The sequence below is a fragment of the Panthera tigris genome, chromosome B2 (genome assembly GCF_018350195.1).
Source record: "Panthera tigris isolate Pti1 chromosome B2, P.tigris_Pti1_mat1.1, whole genome shotgun sequence".
NCBI lineage: Eukaryota > Metazoa > Chordata > Mammalia > Carnivora > Felidae > Panthera > Panthera tigris.
Genome location: NC_056664.1, coordinates 97,010,435 through 97,024,364, shown reverse-complemented (window position 1 = coordinate 97,024,364; position 13,930 = coordinate 97,010,435). Strand labels below are relative to the sequence as shown.

General features: G+C 37.9%; 1 protein-coding gene and 1 non-coding gene across 5 annotated transcripts in view; one reads left to right on the top strand and one right to left on the bottom strand.

The window, feature by feature from the left end:
* Positions 1–13,930, bottom strand: part of AFG1L (AFG1 like ATPase) — a 196,737-nt gene that overhangs the window by 129,977 nt on the left and 52,830 nt on the right. For all 4 annotated transcript variants that reach the window (XM_007078748.3, XM_042986922.1, XM_042986923.1 and 1 more), the window contains exons 4-5: positions 10,944–10,995; positions 262–363 (exon numbers count right to left, since the gene is read on the bottom strand). In XM_007078748.3, the coding sequence (XP_007078810.2) occupies positions 262–363; positions 10,944–10,995 (154 nt within the window). The remainder of the gene's footprint in view (positions 1–261; positions 364–10,943; positions 10,996–13,930) is intronic.
* On the top strand, positions 11,769–11,906 carry LOC122238945. The gene has a single exon (XR_006218082.1). It is a non-coding gene; the product is annotated as a small nucleolar RNA SNORA70 (small nucleolar RNA).

The following is a 13,930-nucleotide window of genomic DNA, read 5'->3' as shown; positions in this document are numbered from 1 at the left end:
AGAAAATACCTGACCTTCATATAGTAACCTCTCTTCTCTTATTGGGAAGTACTGATTTTGAATCTGTCTTTAGGGTCAACTCTAAATACACTACAAATCATTTCAATATAGCACAAAACAAATGAAACCAAATAAAACCTTACTTTAAGCAAAATCTAATATTTTAAAAGATTAAAAGAGTAAGAATTTTAAAAGATGAAGGAAGGTATTTTGTAGTGTTTGTCCACTTAAAAACCCCTTCTTTTAGATCATTTAACTTACTTTCATGAACATCTAGCATGAAACCATGAAAATGAACCCGTTTCTTCCTCTTCATTTCCACATAAGCATAAAACATGTCCATCACCATTGTTTTCCCTGTACCTTAAAAAAAAAAAAAAAAAACTATTAAACAGTATGTACTGATTGCTCTAATGATTGTTCATTAGCTTTGGGATAATGAAACCACACTCTTCTACTGGAAAGCTTAAGACTATGTTACTTTTTTAGAAAGGAGTGTTTATTTTTTATGTTAAACCAGCTAAAAATAAAATGTTGACATTGCTCTTTTCTGTTAAAATCCTGTTATTAGGAAATATGACATCTAGTTAACATTACAGGGGCTATTTCTCCCAGAGAATTATGTAAATAAACTGGTAAGATTTGCAGATTATTCATCTTTCAGTTTCTCTTCCAAAAGACATCAATATGAATAAAATAACTTTATCAATTAAATAAATATTTATGGCTTTATTGGGCCATATGCATGAGGAGTGGTCTTAGGCACTATGGGAAATTTGAAAATTAAAAATTAAAAAAAAAGAAAAGATTAGTATCCAACATAAATTCTGAAAATAAATAATACATGTATGTTAGAGCTGGAGAATTGCCAATAGAACACTTTTTCTATAGGTTTATCTTTATTTCTTCTTGCATATCCTACAGGATTTCCTTTATAAATGTTGATATTCTCTTTAAGTTTTTTAATTCCAGTAAACATACAGAGTTAAATTAGTTTCAGGTATACAATACAGTGATTCAACAATTTTATACATCACCTGGAACTCATCATGACAAGCACACTCCTTAATCCCCATCACCTAGTTTATTTCACACATCCCTCCACCACTTCTGCCCTGGTAACCATCAGGTTCTCCATAGTTAAGAGTCTCTTTCTCCGTTTGTCTTTTTTTCCCCCTTTGTTTTGTTTCAGCTTTTTAAGAAAGTGTTCTTAAAATGTAACATTTTCTTAAAAAGCTTAGCACCTAAGTCTTTCAAAATGAGGCCTACTTGAAGAAATTCTAATATAGTTAACCCTTATAATTTAATTATCTAATATTCAACACACCGAAATTTTTAAAATTTTTTTTTTAACGTTTATTTATTTTTGAGACAGAGAGAGACAGAGCATGAACAGGGGAGGGTCAGAGAGAGAGAGACACAGAATCTGAAACAGGCTCCAGGCTCTGAGCTGTCAGCACAGAGCCCAACACGGGGCTCAAACCCACGAACCACGAGATCATGACTTGAGCCGAAGAAGTCGGACGCTTAACCAACTGAGCCACCCAGGCGCCCCTCAACACACCGAAATTTTTAATCACTGTGATTACTTTAGTAATCAAAGAATCACATTTAACAAAGTATGCACAGAAAGTCTTATTCCCTCACAGGAAGCCCAGAGCTCTGGGGACACTGGTGGCACTAGAGCTCGGTTCAGACCCAGCATTCCTCAGCAGGCCCAGCCAGGCCAGGCTGGTGCTCTCTCTCACCCTCACCACTTTCTCCACCACCACTCTACCACAGTGCCCATCCTCTCTTTGCAGGAGCTACGCGTATTGATAGGCAGCTGAGGATGTAAAATCTGAGCCTTAAATCTATTTGGCTTTCCTCCACTTCACATGACTTTGAACCTATGCCACTGGAATTACCAGAAAGTTTTTTGTATATGAAAGTACAATTCACCAAACACATTTGGTCACTAATAAAGAGATCAATTAGATTTAAAAATAATTTTTTGTAAAACCATTCAGTATAACATTTCTTGATACAGTAAGTGGCAGATTTTAAATCATTACATTTATGCAAAAAATAAAGTTTCAAACTCTGCTGCATGAAGCACAGTATACTTGTAGATCCAGAAAAAAAGTCATGAATTATCTAACCAAAAATGTGAATAATATATATTTGAATGCAATCTTTGTGCTAACACTTTAAAAAACAGACTTAACAGCACCATCATATAAAACGTTTCTGGAAATAAAAGCAAAAAAAAAAATCAAAAAGAAAAAAATGATAAATTAGGCTACATGAACTTCAACCTTCTGAATATCAAAATCACTATAAATAAAATTAATATCTTTATTTATACAATCAATATATTGTTACTGAACACCACGTGTGAGGCCCTATCATGCCTCAGGATCTAGTAGTAAACAAAACGGACAAAAATCCCAGCCTTCATGAAACTTTAAAGATTGACCTTACGTATCTTTAAAATATAAAGAGCTCTTAAAAACTATAATGGAATTGTGTATTTTGTTTTGTTCTGTTTTGTGGTCTGTCCTAAATCTCTTCCTTCTGCAAACTTCTCTACTTAGCATGATTGTATGAGGGTATTAATCACAGGACGGGCCAATCAAAAATACCCCGTTATCATATAAACTGTGGTCGGCCCTGCAATCAGCATGTACCTAGGTTAGGTCAGTGTTATCCAGGGGCAGTGAACATAGGTTCTGAGAATGACCATCATCTCTTTTCTTTCTGAAAGAGCAACCTAGAAAATTCCAGAAATCTTTTCTATAACCACAAAAAATTGTGACCAAGAATGAATCCAATGACAAACCTGTGAACAAGAATGAAGCCAAAAAAGAAAGCAGGACAAAAAAGATGAAGGAAAAGGGAAATGGAGGGAAAGGGAGAGAGATCCCTAAAACATTATTTAAGATAGTAAATATAGATCTACCCTCAGTTCAATCAACTTAATTCATTCAACTTAATAATTATTATTAATTAATTATTCAACCGAATAATTAAACCAACCTTTAAATTCCTCCTCTGGTTCAGCTAACTCAACTGCCTTTTTTTTCCCGCTACAACTGAAAGAGTACTAAACAGTACAGACTCAAGAGGGGAAAGAAAAAAATAGATGATCAATGAGCAAAAAAAAATATGAGTATTCAAATGACACAAAAAATATAAATACATAGCTTTAAACATATTTTTAAAAGTTTAATTCTACCAGAAATAAAAAGGAATACAAATTAAAACACCAATTATACAACATTTTTATATTGGTGACGATGTAGGAAAACAAGCACTCCGATACACTTCTGGTGGTAGTATAAAACCAGCCCTCCTGGGGGCGCCTGGGTGACTCAGTCGGTTAAGACTCTAGGTTTCGGCTAGGGTCATGATCTCACAGTTGATGAGCTCGAGCCCCATGTTGGGCTCTGCGCTGACAGTGCAGAGCCTGCCTGGGATTCTCTCTTTCCCTCTCTCTGCCCGTTCCCCGCTTGCACATGTTCTCTCTCTCTCTCTCTCTCTCTCTCTCACACACACACAATAAATAAATAAAATTAAAATAAAACAAACAAAAAAATCCTTTCTGGAAGTCAGTTTGGCAGTATCCATCAAAAGATAAGTATTTAAAAATACTCAGAACCAAAATCAATAGTATAAGGAGATTTTTTTCCCCTAAATTACTTCAAAGCTCAGTCAAATCCCAATCAAACTCAACTTAGGGGGGCACCTGGTTGCTCAGTCAGATGAGCATCCGGCTTCAGCTCAGATCATGATCCCATGGTTTGTGAGTTCAAGCCCAGTATCGGGCTCTGTGCTGACAACTCAGAGCCTGGAGCCTGTTATTGATTCTGTGTCTCCCTCTGTCTCTGCTCCTCCCCTGCTCGTGTTCTCCCTCTCTCTCTCTCTCTCTCTCTCTCTCTCTCTCTCTCTCAAAAATAAATAAACATTTAAAAAAATCAATTTAGGAGTAACTTGACAACATGATCCTAAAGTCAATCTCTTGGTAAAAAAAAAAATAAAATAAAATAAACAAATGCCTATCAACAGGAAACTGGTTAAGTGAATTGTGAAATGTTCATATAATAAAATATTATACCCAGTAAAATGAATGAGGTAAATCTATATGTTCTGATATGGCATGATATCTAAGACCCATGATTAATTAGAAAAAAATAAAGCACTTAACATTTGAGTAAAACAAAACACCCACACTTTTAAAAATTCTGCTGAGCAGTTAATTTCTTTTAAAAAAATGTTAAAAATGTTCTAAAACAAGATAAGTAGCAAGTAATAGAGATGAGGGGGCAAAGACAGGAAGAAGAGAAACTACATAATACAAATATATTATGAAATTAGAGAAATTATATTTGAGTGGTACTGAATTTTTTAAAAAATCAACTAAACCAATTAAGCAGATCTAAGTATATATAAGAGTGTATATGAAAAAAATAGTAATTGCTAAAGACAAATGCTCAACCATTTGCAAAAAATAAAACTAGATCTCTACCATCACATTTCACACCAAAATTATTTCCAGATGAATCCAAGGTGCTAACAAATATGAAAGACCCAGCAGATAATATGTGTGAACATTTGTATCACCTTGGAGCAAGAAAAGCTTGGCAATGTGTACCAAGAAAATGAAAACATTTGAGAGACTATGTGAGAGTAACTGGTTCCAGACTTGCCATCCCAATGTAAACAACTAGAAAACGGGATGAAATACATGAAACTAACGTTTTCAGACACTGGAAAATAACAGTACAAGACTCTGATCCATGACGGAAGGAAAAAACAAGATGAGCCCTAGATCACTCCAGCTTTTGGCTTGGAGGCACCCTCCAGACTGCTGAACAGAACGGAGGAATCCAAGCAAAACACCCACGACTGGCTGAGATGGGTTAAGACAGATCAGAATTAGGAGTCCCACACAGGTGAAATTTGCAAGGCAAAGTGCCAGGGAAAAGGAAGCTATGAAAGAGCTCCAGAAATCAACATGAGGGTATTCTTGAGTCTTTGGCTGAATACTAGCTGCTCATGTGTAGGGTGATCCTCTACGATGTGAGGCAAAGAATGGCCACCAGGGAACTGTAAAATGAACAATTTCCAGAGATACTGAACTCATACGACTTGAATGAATGTCCAAAGAAATACGCTGAGAAAGAAAGAAAAAAAAAAAGGCCAATCTCCAAAGGTTACATACTATGCCATTTATGTAACATTTTTGAAATGTCAGAATCTTAGGAATGGAGAACAGATTCGTGGTTTCCAGGACTTAGAAACAATGGGTGACTAGGTATGTTTATAAAATTATGAGCAATACAAGGGACTCTTGCGGTGACAGAATGTGTAGTCCCTTGACTGTGGTGGTGGATACATGAACCACCAGGTGATAAATTATATAGAACTAAATACACACATACATAAATGAGTACAAGTAAAACAAGAAATTTGAATGAGATCAGTGAATTGTATCAATGTCATTCTGTTTGTGATGTTTATACTGTAGTCTTTGTAAAATGTTACCTTTGGGGAGAAATGAGTAACATTACACAGATACCTCCATTATTACTTCTTACTAGTATATGTGAATCTATTAATTATCTTAATAAAAATTTCAATTAAAAACACCTTCAAATAAATTAAGCTGGCATGTAAATAACTTAACCCCCTGCCAAAATAAAATTTAACATATAAAAACCATACAATCATCACACGTGAAAAAAACTCAACACACATTTATGATCAAATCTCTCAGCAAACTAGGAAAAGCAGCATACTTTCAAACACATAAAGGACAAAGACAAAAGAAACCTACAATGAAAAGATGCTCGATATCACTAATCATTTGAGAAATGCACGATGAGATACCACTTCACACTCATTGGGATGACTATTATTTTTTGAAGAAGAAAATAACAGGGCGCCTTAGTGACTCAGTTTGTGAGATTGAGCCCCGCATCCAGCTCCGCCCTGAGCATGGAGTCTGCTTAAGATTCTCTCTCTACCTCTCATCTGTCCCTCCCCCACTCATGCTTGCATTCTCTCATAAATAAATAAAAAAATAAATAAATAAATAAATAAATAATAAAATTTATATGGAAATGCAAAAGCCATAGAATAGCCAAAACAATCTTAAAAAAGACAAAGTTGAAAGACTCTCACACTATACCACAGGGATGCACCAGCAAGATCCAGGTTGTAGGAAATCCTACCAGACAAATCGGTTTATATATGTATGTATGTAACATTATACATGCATTACATATGTTGCATATATATGAACAGCCTGAATTTTGCTGATGCATTTCAGTGGTATGATGTGAGACACACACACACTCACACACACACACACAGACTAAAGACTTAACAATATCACATTGAAAACAGAAACGTTTATGATATAATTAGAAATCTGAGTAACTGAATACTTAATGAAATTTAAAATGTTAATATGAAAATGGTATGGCTTATATATACTTAAACTTCTACTTATTTTGTATTTGTTCTCTTATTAATTTCTACCAATATCTATTTTTTTCTCTACTTCTAACAGAGACTAGTAAATATACCCAAGTAATTATTAACATTTGACTTTCCTCAGCACCAAAGAGTGTTTAGGGAGAATATGAGGAAAATGTTAAGTTCATGACACTAACAAAAAAAGGAAAGAAATGGTAGCAAAGATCTTTCTAAAATGTAAAATTCTTTAAATGTGTCTATGATAAGCACCATTAGATTTAGTATGGGTGGGCAAGAGCCTGTGTGTGGTAGAATTTCAGAGATGTTAAAAGAGATGTCTCTGCCCAGGGGGCACCTGGGTGTCTCAGTCGGTTGAGTGTCCGGCTTCGGCTCAGGTCATGATCTCGCAGTTGACGAGTTCGAGCCCCACGTCGGGCTCTGTGCTGATGGCTCTGAGCCTGGAGCCTGCCTCAGATTCTGTGTCTCTCTCTCTCTCTCCGCCCCTCCCCCGCTCATGCTCTCTCTGTCTCAAAAATAAATAAACATTAAAAAAAAAAAAAAAAAGATTTGTCTGCCCAAAATTACCAACTGGCCAGCTGAATCACTACAGTTCTATTTCATATACTAAGTTTCATTGAAATTCTAACTCTCAGAAGACTCTCTTTAAATGCAAATGTTCTAGAACGGTAACCCATTAATCCAATGGAACCCATTAAAAACTTAAAAAGTAGTGGTGCCTGGTGGCTTAGTCAGTTAAGTGTCTCACCTCGGCTCAGGTCATGATCTTGTAGTTCATGGGTTCAAGCCCCACATCGAGCTCTGTGCTGACAGCTGGAGCCTGCTTCGGATTCTGTGTCTCCCTCTCTCTGCCCCTCTCCCACTTGTGCTGTGTGTGTGTGTGTGTGTGTGTGTGTGTGTGTCTCTAAAATAAATATTTAAAAATTTTAACAAAAAACTTAAAAAGTAGTTTAGAATAGTTTAGATTAAAAACAGCTTAGAAATAGTTCAAAAGTTTAGCTAGAAGGCTAGAAGATCCTGGAATAATATTGGTCCAACCAGGTAAGTTTAACTAGTAGAGGAGAAAGCTGTGTCTCATGGAAGATCCAGCATGAGAAATCCTAATGCCCAAAGAGATGAAACAGCAGGAAAAAACCCTAGAATGCCAACAGCTCAGAGCCTGAACCCTGATTCAGATTCTGTGTCTCCCTCTCTCTCTGTTCCTCCCCTACTTGCACTGTCTCTCTGTCTCTCAAAAATAAAGATTTAAAAAATTAAATACTGCCTCTACAACCAGAATTATTTTTTCATAGAATAGAACAGAAAATATCAAAATGTACCACATGTAAGGGTAAGTTTTCTTTCATGAAACTATTTTTCAGGGTGTGTGTGTGTACATATGTGTGCACACACACACACACTCACATGTAGGTCAGAATGTAAAAATATTTTTTTACTGTAGGTTATGTTCAGAAAACATTTCTAGAGCCATCACAAGAGTCTGTAAGCTTTGGGTGAGCAAAGACTGTGTCTGCCTTTATTTACCACCACCATCTGCAGAAACAACACGGTGCCTGGCACACAGCAGACACTTGTCAAGTGAACGCAAGAATGAGGACAGATGTTGACAAAACGTGGGGAAGAAACCAACAATAAATTTTATCTACCTCACAATTTTGCTTTGGTCTCTGCAGTAGCCTAAATAGAACCTTGTATTTTTCTCAAGAGAAGATTCTTATAAAACCTAAAACCCTTTTAAGTTCTAACTTTCAAGCCTATATAGTTATGAAGCCAAAAAGGACTACTCAAGCGCTAGCCCCCCTTCCCCATGGTGCCCTTTTCACAGCCAATCTTCCTGCTAAAGGAGCTGGGGGTGGTGGGGTGGTGTCCTCCATCACTGCCCCAAGCCCAGAGTTTTGCTTCCCAACTCCTAATCCTAAAACCAGCCTGCCTTTTGACTGGTGAAATTATCAATGTGAAGCAGGTGAGGTTAAATCAGGAGGCAGCAGAAAAGGGACTGATAAACAAAAGCCTCCTTTGATTCTCTCCAAATGTACCAGGGAAATCAACAACCCGCCATCACCACTGCAGTCTGCTAGCCAGAGCTGAAACCCAAGAAAGCCAACTGCAGGGTAAGAATGAAGCCACAAAACACTCCTGGGGCGTCAGTTAAGCATCCAACTTCGGCTCAGGTCATGATCTCGCATTCGTGAGTTTGAGCCCCACATCCAGCTCTGTGCTGACAGCTCAGAGCCTGGAGCTTGCTTCCAAATCTGTGACTCCCTCTCTCTCTGCCCCTCTACCAGTCATACTCTGTCTCTCAAAAAATAAATAAATTTAACATTAATAAAACATTTATATAAATATAACATTTAACATATTTATAAAAAATTTTATTAAAAAAAAAACACTCCTATTGCAGCTTTTGGCTTCTGCAGGAGATGTGCTAATAAGCATTTTATTAGTGAAAATGAATGAAAATTACTGAATCAAATCTACTGGGGCTCCCTGGATTGAGGATCCATCTGAGTCCGTCATCTCCACATGAGTAGAAAGAAGCATGCATGACAGAGCCTAGGGCAAGTGCAGAAATAAGGAAGGGAAGGGTGTGCTATGACACAGACCTCTCTTTGTCATGAGTCTCTCTGAAACTGAACACCTGTTTCCCAAGTCTAAAAAAAAGGAAAATAGTAACAAAAAAGAGCTTGGGAGAGCATTCTGAGGCTATTCTCCCAGCCAGAGAATGCCCTCAAACTGAGAATTGACCTATCTTTTACTACCTGTTTTTGTAAGTATCCTAAACTAAACTGAGTATAGCCACCAAAATGTTCATCTTCCTTCCTATTTTAGAATTCCTTTCTCTTCCCCTCTCTACGCTATAAAGATGTTCTTAACCAAAGGTTGCCACACACCCAGCTCTGTGAACATCCCATGTTATCACATCTTCTCCAATTCCTTCAAGCACTCAGACGAATGACGCTTGTTATACCTCCCTTCAATTTGTTAGCATATGGCTGTATTTTCCAAACTAAAATCCAGTAACTTTTATAGGTTTTGGGGTTTTTTTTAAAAGCCCTTTTGCAGAAGTAGAAACAGTTGTGCTTTACTAACCATCTCCATTTATGGGTAAGTGGTTAAGGTAACAGGAGAAACAAAGATGTTGATTTTAGCAATGACTAAACGTGAAAGTGAAGGTATAGGAAGTAAATGTTCTCCAAAGAGGCAAAGAATAAGAGATGACCACAGAATGAGAACAGTACCCAAAGGTGTAGACACATAAAACTGTGGAATAAATTGCTTTGTAAATAAGCCTTTGGAATAAATTGCTTTCTAATTAAGAAATAAGCATATGCTATTCTTAAAAATACCAATTAGCCAATGAACTAAGAAAAAGAATAGCTTGGGGGCGCCTGGCTGGCCTGGTCAGAAGAGCGTACAACTCTTGATCTTGGGGCTGTGAGTTTAAGCCCCATGGTGAGTGTAGAGATCACTTTAAAATCTAAAAAAAAAAACAAAAAACAAAAACAAAATAGAATAGCTTGAACTTCTTTGACATTTTCCAAATCTGTAAGCTCCAAGAACTTGATGAATCTTAAAGGACAATCTCTTACCATCCACTTGTTTATGAACTCACCGATTCTTTTTCTTAAACTTGCTAAATCTCTAAGTGTAGAGCAGGTATTTACAGGCATTCATAAACAAATGGGAAGAGGGAGGACCCAGAAAAGAACAGTTGGATCTTTAAGGCACCATAACTACTTAGTCAACTCCTAATACTTTTCTGGTCCTAAAATTCTTATTAAGATAAAAACTTTTGCTACCATTTCCTCATAGCACAAATTTGTTATGGCTGTAGGGGAGCCTGAGGTTTATCAGTTGAGGAGCAAACCGATTTTGCTATATGTAAATGTGCATTTTGAGTAAGCCAATAAAAAAAATGATTGATAAGCATTAAGACCAAATAAAATAAGAGCCACCTTTATGACATCAATAAATGTGGGTAAACAGGGAAAGGTTTAGGACCAGGAGAAAAGAACTTGTTTGAAGGAAACAGAAGCCAAACAACAGACAATTTCACCAAGAACAAGTCAGAAAAGAAGCAGACATTCATTGATTAGTTAAATCTAGAAGGTAAGCAATAGCTCATAAGGTTTCCATGAAAAGGTAAGTCTTTGTGCCCAGTATGTAGATGTGGGAGACCAAGGAAACATAACCACTCATCCATTAAGAATAGGGGTGCCTAGGAGCGCCTGGTGACTCAGTCGGTTAAGCATCCGACTTCAGCTCAGGTCACTTCTCTATGAAAAGTGAAAGTGAAAATTAAGATAGCTCCCACCTCTCCCCTATCCTCTCCTCCTGTTTTACTTTGCCCCATCCTATTCCCTACCTGGTGGCAGACTGAGGGATGGAAATGGAAATATCCCTGGGCTAAAGCTGGGAAATTTCCTGTTTGGACCACTCAAAACTTATTTTAGCACACTTACCAACATCTCCATAAACATACAGGCCCCTTGGAGGTTTGCTCCTTGAAAACAGCTGTAAATTAAGAACAAATTATAAATCTCTAACATGGAAATAATTAAATATCACCATATACACAGTGTTCCTAACTATAACATATAGGAGTAAAACAGGCTATTATACATAATGAGTACAAAAAACTTAATGTAAAAGCTATGAAGCCCAACTTCCATTTTAATGTAGGAGGCAAGAATCACAGCAGCCCAGGACAAGGGCTGAAGTCACACAACTGGAGTTTACATCCCTTACATCATTTAATAACTATGCCGTCTTCCCCAAGTGGGCTCCCCAAACAACGACAGCCTAGCTCATTCCCAGCTAGCAAGAGAGCAGAGGAATTTTTCTGGAGACACTAAATAGTCTACAGAAAAGAAAAAGCCCAAAGGTACTTATGTGTGGACTTTTCCCAAAGAAATACCTGGTCCCTATTAGATCACCTCACAACAGAGCACCACCAATCAACCACCCTCTTATGATGGAGCCTTCGATCGGCTTGTCAGTATCTGAAAAGATGCTAAAATGAATTGACAACCAAGAATCAATAGAAACGTGAAAAGAAAAATGCCCAAGATGAAAGCTGGAGACCAGAGCAAGAGTACAGAGAGGATAAAAACTCAGAGGAAACAGAGACTACCTAGACAGCAAAAGGAAACTTCAAAATAAAACTGGAATCAGTATAATTAATATGCTGGGGAAAACGAGAAAAGCTTTTAAAACTGTAAAGCAAGAACAAAATGCAATTTTTAAAAAGGAACATTAAGAATGAAATTTAAAATATGGTAGCAGATCTGCAGCCAATTAAGTAAGTAGGCTGTGCTCTTTCCCTGTGGGGGCTCAGTATGCAATGGCTGCGAACAGTAGCCTCCTTGGTAGTGTATGCGGCCTGGTGATTGTATGGGTTGCCCTAAGGGACCTTGGAGACAGCCCTTTCCAGTGGACATTGATGTACGACCTCACCCCATCTCCAATCTAGGCTCCACCTGTAACCAAGCTGCAAAACAAGGAACATGTGATTGACGCCCCACACAAGGCCAAGTTCAAGTTCTCTGGCTGACAGAAGATGTCCCATTTCTAAGAAATGGGAATTTACTAAGTTTAATGTGGATGAATTTGAATTCATGGTAGTAGGAAAACAGCTCATCCCAGATGGCTGTGGGGTCAAATACATCCCTAATTATGGCCTCTTGGAAAAATGGCAGGCTCTGCACTCATGAGAAACTTGGCACTATACCTTCCCTATTCATGACTACCAATAAACCCTACTGCCTGTCTAAAAAATAAATACATAAATACATAAGTACATAAATACATAAATAAATAAAATATGGTAGCAGAGGGGCACCTGGCTGGCCCAGGCAGTGGAGCATGTGACTCTTAATCTTGGGGTTGTAAATTCAAGCCCCATGTTGGGTGTAAAGATTACTTTAAAAATACAAAGTCTTTAGGGGTGCCTAGGTGGCTTAGTTGGTTAAGCTTCTGACTCTTGATTTGGACTCAGAATATGATTTCATGGTTCGTGAGATCGAGTCCTGTATCGGGCTCTGTGCTGACAGCTCCAGAGCCTGCTTGGGATTCTCTATCTCCCTCTTTTGCTCTCCCCCTCCACCACTCTCTCTCTCAAAATAAACAAACATTTGTTAAAAAATGAAAATACAATAAACAGCAACAATAATAAATGGAAAATATAAGATTACTGGATTAATTCACCAGGAGGTCCAATGTCTGGCCAAAAAAAAAAAAGGAATTCCAGAAAGGGAAAATAGAGGAGGAAGTTATCTAAGGAATAATACCAAGATTTTTCTCAGATCTGAAGGACTTCATTTCTAGATTTGAGAGGAAAGAGTAAGTGCCCAGCAGAGAGAGGGAAATAAAACCAATACCAAGTCATAACCCTGAAATTTTACACACCAGGGATAGAGGAAACATTCTACAAATGTCTGAGGTGGCCACTGGGGAGGGTGACAAAGGAGTAGGGTAACAAGTCACAAACAACAGATAAAGACTTGAATAAGATTTGAGGGGCAACGATTTCCAATCTAATCGACCCTAAGTATCCATCAAGTATGAAAATGGAAAATTGACATTCCATACATAGAAGGTCTATTTTTTTAACGTTTATTTATTTTTGAGAGAGAGAGACAGAGTGTGAGCGGGGAAGTGGCAGAGAAAGAGGGAGACACAGAATCTGAAGCAGCCTCCAGGCTCCAAGCTGTCAGCACAGAACCCGACGTAGGGCTCAAACTCACAAACCATCAGATCATGACCTGAGCCCAAGACAGACACTTAACTGATTGAGCCACCCAGGTGCCCCCATACATAGCGGGTCTTAATAATATCCCCCTAACAGAAATAGGAACTCCTAGGCTCCAGGAAAGACAAAGGATCCTGTGAAGGAAGCCCTGGTGAGATAGAGAGTGGCTCCAGAAGCAGAGACACAAGCGGATGAAGAAAGCAATCAAGTCCAGATCAAAACAGGAGGATGGAGGGCTCCAAGGAAGAAACAAAATGCAACTTCTCTTTGCCTGATACTACTGTCAACCCAAATAACCATACTAAATTTTGTTCCACTTAGAAAAGTAACCTTTGAACTCTGCAAATTTCTAGATACCTGTGCAAAAAACCAAAGTAAGCAAGAGCAGAGAGAATTCAGGAAGGGTAAAAGCGGAAAGAGGCAAAGGTTATGCCTCTTAGAACAAACCAGAGCAGTCAGGATTTTGGCTGAGAACATACTCAAAGGCTAGATACAATCTAGTACATAATGGCTGTTGTTTTTTAGTCTGTGAGTTCACTCCAACATGTCTCAGAAACTTCTCTTGCTTTCCTGCCCCTCTCAGCCTTCTCTACAAATCCAGCCCCTGACTCTAGCATGCCCCTTCCCCACCATTTAGGCAAAAGGACGTTCTTTGCTTTGATTTTGCCAGCTGACTGCATTCCCTGTGTTCCTCTGCAC